This window comes from Palaemon carinicauda, unplaced genomic scaffold, assembly GCF_036898095.1.
Source record: "Palaemon carinicauda isolate YSFRI2023 unplaced genomic scaffold, ASM3689809v2 scaffold2458, whole genome shotgun sequence".
In the NCBI taxonomy this organism is placed as follows: Eukaryota; Metazoa; Arthropoda; class Malacostraca; order Decapoda; family Palaemonidae; genus Palaemon; species Palaemon carinicauda.
The window spans coordinates 7,501-15,000 of NW_027170095.1; the positions used below are offsets into that span (position 1 = coordinate 7,501).

Genomic DNA, 7,500 nt, shown 5'->3' on the forward strand with positions numbered 1-7,500 from the left:
TCTCTCTCTCCTCTCTCTCTCTCTCTCATTGGAGGTAGCCTAATATCACTAATTTTTGTTTGATGTATAATTGTGTGACTGCTCTCTCTCTCTCTCTCTCCTCTCTCCTCTCTCCTCCTCTCTCTCTCTCTCCCTCCTCTCCTCTCTCTCTCTCTCTCTCTCTCTCTCTCTCTCATCTGGATGTAATATCACTAATTTTTGTTTGGTGTATAATTGTACGACTGCTCTCTCTCTCTCTCTCTCTCTCTCTCTCCTCTCTCTCTCCTCTCTCTCTCTCTCTCTCTCTCTCTCTCATTGGAGGTAAAATCACTATTAATTTTTGTTTTGGTGTATAATTATGCACTGGACTCTCTCTCTCTCTCTCTCCTCTCTCTCTCTCTCTCTCTCTCTCTCTCTCTCTCTCTCTCCTCTCTCTCTCTCTAGATAGATAGATAGATAGATAGATAGATAGCAGCAGCTACAAATTAATAATCATATTATTATTATTATTATTATTATTATTATTATTATTATTATTATTATTGATAAATGTAGCTCGACTTTGCAGGACATATAATGAGAATGACAGACAATAGATGGACATTAAGAATAACAGAATGGGTCTCTAGAGATTGCAAATGAAGTAGGGGAAGGAAGAGAAGACGCTGGATTAACGAAGTGAGAAAACCTGTGGGGTATAGACAGGCATGTGAGGACCATAAACAGACGCATGTGGAAGGACATGTCTGAGGCCTTTGTCCTGCAGTGGACTATAATGGCTGATGATATATATATATATATATATATATATATATATATATATATATATATATATATATATATATATATATATATATATATGATAAATTTTGCATATTTAGACGTGTTTTTCATATTCAAATTAGCCATATATATTTTTGATACATTAATGTCTGGATTCTATTAACGACCCTCGGGATCAGAGCCCCAGGCGAAATCACACCAAAGACAAGAGCTTGTGACCGGCCGGGAATCGAACCCTGGTCGGCAAGCTTGTATAGACGGTGACTAAACCACTTGGCCACGAAGAAAGTGGTTTAGTCACTGTCTATACAAGCTTGCCGACCAGGGTTCGATTCCCGGCCGGTCACAAGCTCTTGTCTTAGTGTGATTTCGCCTGGGGCTCTGATCCCGAGGTCGTTAATAGAATCCAGACATTAATGTATCAAAAATATATATGGCTAATTTAAATATGAAAAACACGTCTAAATGTGCAAAATTATATATATATATATATATATATATATATATATATATATATATATATATATATATATATATATATATATATGCAAAAGAAGCAGGGAATGTAAGAGAAGATGATGGATTGACGAACTAAGAAAGTTTGCGGGTATAGACTGCCGTAGAAAGACCATAAGCAGACGCAAGTGGAACGACATGTCTGAGGCCTTTGTCCTTCAGTGGACTAGTAATGGCTGATGATATATATATATATATATATATATATATATATATATATATATATATATATATATATATATATACTGTATATTATATATATATATATGTATATATATATCATCAGCCATTACTAGTCCACTGCAGGACAAAGGCCTCAGACATATCCTTCTACTTGCGTCTGTTTTTGGTCTTTTTACGGCAGTCTATACCCGCAAACTTTCTTAGCTCGTCAATCCATCATCTTCTCTTACTTTCCCTGCTGCTTTTGCATTCTCTAGGGACCCATTCTGTTATTCTTAACGCCCATCTATTATCTGACATTCTCATTATATATCCTGCCCACGTCCATTTTTTTTACATATTGTTAGAATATCCTCTACTTTAGTTTGCTCACGTATCCATGTTGCTCTTTTCTGTCTCTTAGTGTTATTCCCATCATTATTATTTCCAAAGCTCTTTGAATTGTAAAGGGCCTCGGTTAGATTTCGCCAATAGTCTCTATTTTGAACGCTTGGTGAACTAATTTCTCTTGGGGAATGCGAAGAGCATGCCCAAACCATCTCCATCTACCCCTCATTATGATCTCATCCACACGTGACACTCGAGTAATCTCTCTTATATATATATATATATATATATATATATATATATATATATATATATATATGTATATATATATATATATATATATATATATATATATATATATATATATATATACATATATATATATATATATATATATATATATATATATATATATATATATATATATATATAGTTTGCGTGTCTATATGTATGTATATAAAAGGAGAGAGAGAGAGAGAGAGAGAGAGAGAGAGAGAGAGAGAGAGAGAGAGAGAGAGAGAGAGAGAGAGAGAGAGGCCTATAGTATAGCCCATATATGTATAGGCTTACAGTGTAGGCTATTATGTATAGGCCTACATTATAGCTCATCTTTGAATAGGCCTATGAGTATCTATGTATAGTCTACAGTATAGCCCTTCTATGCATAGAACTACAGTATAGCATCTATACGTATAGACCTACAACATAGCCAATATTTGTATAGGCCTACTGTATATTTATATGCAATGCACCTTTGCCTTTTATTGCATCAAAATGTTTCCGGTTTAAGAGCGTTTATCGAAGGAATTTAGGCCCAGCATTAAAATCTTTATTGCACGTAGAACAAAATACTTTTTCCCTTGAGAGCCATAGTAACTTGATATTGCGTATGCAACAAGCTGCAATTATCCCTTAAGCAACAAAGTTAAGCATTTCATATATTGATAATAAAGATTTCTGTTTGTAGGTTTGCTTATTCTGACATATAACTTCACAGAACAAATATAACTTTATACACAAAACCAACTTATTGTATATCAGGGGAGAATAGAAAACGGGAGTCTTTACTCCAAAGTTTAGATCAAGGGAGAATAGAAAACGGGAGTTTTTACTCCTTCAAAGTTGCTGAAGGACATTCCATTCAACTTTACCATTATTTATGTATATATAAAATCATATTATGAAAGGATTAAATAAAAATATCGTATTCTACATTAATGTTTTTTATTGAGGTAATTGTTTCATTATGAAAATTTAAAGCATTGTTATAAACTGGTATTTACTTTTACAAAGAAATGTAGACGTAGTATGAGAGATGCCAGATATAGCTATTTGGGACAAAAAAGAAATAAAAAAAAAAAAAACGGTTTACCGCGGAAAATTTTCCTCTTCAAAATTATTTATCGAAAAGATTATTTGATGTAAATTTTTACATGATTTATTTTTTCACAATATTCGGGTGTTTTTCTTTTTTTGTAGAAATTTCTATCGAGCTACCCGTTATATAGAAGTGGTCTTCCGTTGTTTAATCAGAGCTTGACTGGACTCCGTTCGAAGCTGAGCAGACGAATTTATCTAGTATAGAAGAATGAGTCCTGACCGACTCCCAGCCTCTCCCTTTCTTCCATGGTCGTCTTTGAGTTCGCTTTCGAGAGCTTCATCTTCATCCTGTCCGTCCTTCTGTGTTATGAGATGCCAGACGTATGATGGCCGTTGCCTGCCTTAGGCCGATCTAACATCCTCGTTCCTGAAGGGTTCTGAAGAATTCCGGGAGTCTATGGAGAGATTTTCGTTCTGCCTTTCTTCCGTGGTCGTCTTCGAGTGCGCTTTCGAGAGCTTCATCTTCATCCTGTCCGTCCTTCTGTGTTATGAGATGCCAGACGTATGATGGCCGTTGCCTGCCTTAGGCCGATCTAAAGCGGGGTTTACACGGCCGAGCAGCTCGACGAGCCCGGTTGTCGAACCTACTTGTAGAACGGCTCGAAGAGCTTTCAGACAGTACATCGAGCCTCAGTGTGCCTTGTGCTAAAACAACGTCAACATGTCTCTCGACCAGGACGATTTGATAGCCATTGCTTTAGCAGTGGCACTAAGATGGGAAAAAAAAGATCAAAGGAGATAAATTTTCATATACCAACTTGCTTGTTGCTTTAAAATTAGAGTCTAATGACTGGCGCAATTATTTGCGTATGGATGAAGACACGTACATTGATCTACCGAATCGTGTCAGCCCTTTCATTACTATGAGGAAGGCCATAACTCCACATGAAACACTGAGTGTCCGCTATTCCTTTGTTTCTGGCTACTTTATTGGAATAGTCTTTTGATTTAACTTTCCATAGAGCTGGATGAGCTCGATATGCATGTATGAAATCAAGTACGACTTCCTTCTCATGCTTACTTTCATTAATGGCAGCAATTATGCATTTCTTTGATGATGTTTCCTCTAGCAGGTTTGAATAACAACTGAGGTTCGATGCTCGATACCCGTTCACACGTTCACACCGCTCGTCAAACAATGTAGCTCCGCCCACAAAAGTCAAGATGAACCTGACTTTCATCGAGCCGCTCGACGAGCGCGCTCGACAACCAAATAGCCCGTTTACACGCTCGAACATCAATTCAAACACAGGGTTGTCGAGCCAGGCTCGACGAGCCGCTCGCCCGTGTAAACCCCGCTTAACATCGGTTTCTGAATAATTCCGGTAGTCTATGGATAGATTTTCGTTGATTGGGATGTAGAAGAAGGCGAAGATGATTGCTCTTACAGCGACTGAAGTCTCGCAAGTCTGAAGAATGCCATTCCTAAAAGGATTCAGGCTTGGAGAGGTTTTTCGATCCTTTTCCTGAATCCTTTCAGGAATGGCGTTCTTCAGACTTGCGAGTCTTCAGTCGCTGTAAGAGCAATCATCTTCGCCTTTTTCTTCAACCCAATCAACGAAAATCTCTTCATCGACTCTCGGAATTCTTCAGAAATCTCGGAGGAGATGATTAATATGTTCAATGTAGCTCTAATAAAATACTAATTTGAGAAAATCGTCTTTACTTCTCCTTTATGTTATCCTATTGTAAATGATTTTAGAAGCCTATTGTAGTAGACATAGGCCTAAAATAGATAGTTTTGTGATAATTTCTGTCGATTTGGTGGTATTCAAAATAGGAATCATGAAAAATTAACGATCGCAAATCCGGCTGCGGGATTCCTGCTTCATTTCCAAGACATTCCGAAAACTGCCCGAGCTCCGAGATCCGTGTTGTTCTTTGAAGACATTCTTGGCTTCTCCCTGAGTGTCTCCAGATCAAGTTGCATTTTTTTTTTCAAAATAGACCTAAAACAATGTAGAGGAAAGTTATTAACAAAAATGTGTAGTAATACCAGTTATTTGTGTTGTATTTATTGTGGAATGGCTTTGAGTACCAAAGTTTATTTTGTGGTTACTAATCAGAACAATTTGGGATATTGTGTATGCTGTAATTGTTCCGCTATGGAACCGAACAGGGACGCTTTGATGAAAGTAAAGAAGAACGGTTACCCAGGACCAGGAACCGTTAAGGATCTCGTCGAGAAATTTGAAAAAACTGGAAAAATGGAGAAACCAAAACGAAATGTTTCATTAGGAAACGAAGGACAAGTGAAGACTCGTATAATGCAATATGAAGAAAGGATAAAAGGTAACGGAACACAGAAGAAGGATTCTGTTGGAATTAGAATAAATCCAGCCAGGGAGGCCAAAGAAGTGGCCCTAGCTAGAATTGTTGAAATTCATAAGTTTGAAATGTCCGAAAATGGATACCAAGAAAGGATAAAAGGTAAAGGAAAACCGAAGGATTCTCTTGAAATTAGAAGGAATCCAACTACGGAGGCCATAAAAGTGGCCTTAGCTAGGATTGTTGAAATACCTAAGTTTGAAAAGTCCTACCAAGCTGCAAGGGTAGCCCAAATCCGAAAATTTGAAAATATGTTAAGAGAAACGATGACAGAAAATAGCCCAGGAACAGAAGCAGATTCTGGTATTTTTGTGGTGATTATGGAGCAACTATGATGGGAGAGATACTGGCACGGAATCAGAGAACTTATCTTAGAAGGGAAGCGAAAGATAGAGCCATATTAAGGATCAGACGAATTGCAATGGATGAAGTCTCTCCAGACAAGAGAGGCTTAGTATACGATCTTATTCAGCTCTGGGAAGAGGCTCTGAAAGGCGAGAAAATAGACAAGAAAAAGAAGATTGTTATTGAAGTGATAGAAGAAGGGATCGTAAAAAGGAACATCGAGTATCTCGAAAATATAATACGAGGAAACATACAGGAAGACGATCTTCGTGGACAATCTCGGGACTTCAGAAACCAACTCAGGAGGGTCGCTAAAGATATAGCCTCGGCACAGATAAGAAAAAGAGTGGAAGAGGAAATGGCCTCTGAGAAAAGAGGCGTAGTTTATGATCTTACTAAACGATATGAAACCGCATTAAAAGGAGACAAAATTGAAGCGAAAAATGAATATCAAGAGGCAAGAAAAAGCCAGACATTAGAAAACCTTATCGAGTGTTTTGAAAATAGGTTACAAGAAAAAACAGAGACTGAAGGCGATCTTCTTGGGCAATCTACAGACTTCAGGGAAAATCTTAACAGGAAGGCTAAGGATATCGCTTTAGCCAGGATAAGTCAAATAATACAAGAGTGGTTATCAGAAGAACAAAATGAAAACGTCTGGAAAAGTGAAAACATTGATGATAAAACAGAAATTGAAGGCGATCTTCTGGGGCAGTCTCCAGACTTCAGGGAAAATCTTAACAGGAAGGCTAAGGATATCGCTTTAGCCAGGATAAGTCAAATAATACAAGAGTGGTTATCAGAAGAACAAAATGAAAAAGGCTACCAAGAATCAAATAGCCCTGGAACAAAAGCTGATTCTGCCAGTAAAAGTGGTGAATATCCAGAAATTATGATGATGAACGGAATAATGAAGAGAAAGCATCTTAGGAGAGAAGCAAAAGATGTGGCCCTAATAAGGATCAGACAGATTGCACAGGAGGAAATCTCACAGCAAAAAGGCGACAAAGTATACGCTCTTATTAAACTGAGGGAAGAGGCTCTGAAACACGAGAAAACGGATAAGAGACAGGAGGTTAACCTTGAAGAAATAGAAGAAGGAATCGTAGAAAGGGGTATCCAGTATTTTGAAAACCTCATTAGAGGAATTATTGTATCAGACTGTTGTCAGGCCATCGAATGGGGTCTTCAAGGAGTGGGAGCACATGAGGAACTATCGGAACAAAATGAAAACGTCTGGAAAAGTGAAAACATTAAAAAGGAACTTCAAGACTATCAAGAAGCAAATAGCTCAGGAACACAAGGATATTCTGCTAGTAATAGTGATGATTATGAAGAAATTATAAAGCTAAAGGTAATGGGACGCAAACAAACAGCTGATCTTAGGAGGAAAGCCAAAGATAAAGCCTTTTTCAAGATTAGACGAATTGCAATGGAGGAGGTCTTTCCAGAAGAGAGACGCTTAGTCTATGGTCTTGTTCAAGTATGGGAAAAGGCTCTGAAAGGTGACAAAATAGAGAAGATGAAGAAGGTTATTCATGAAGTAATAGAAAAAGGCAATGTAAAAAGGCATATCCAGAAATTTGAAAATGCCATACGAGGAAACTTGAAAGAAGGCGATCTTGGTGGACAACCTCGGGACTTCAGAAACCATCTTAG

At 37.6% G+C, this 7,500-nt stretch overlaps 1 protein-coding gene across 1 annotated transcript in view; it reads left to right on the forward strand.

The window, feature by feature from the left end:
* Positions 1-5,827: 5,827 nt before the first annotated feature.
* Positions 5,828-7,500, forward strand: part of LOC137636181 (calponin homology domain-containing protein DDB_G0272472-like) — a 2,211-nt gene continuing 538 nt past the window's right edge. The window contains exon 1 of the mRNA XM_068368584.1: positions 5,828-7,500. This exon is cut by the window's right edge and continues 538 nt beyond it. Within this exon, the coding sequence (XP_068224685.1) occupies positions 5,828-7,500 (1,673 nt within the window).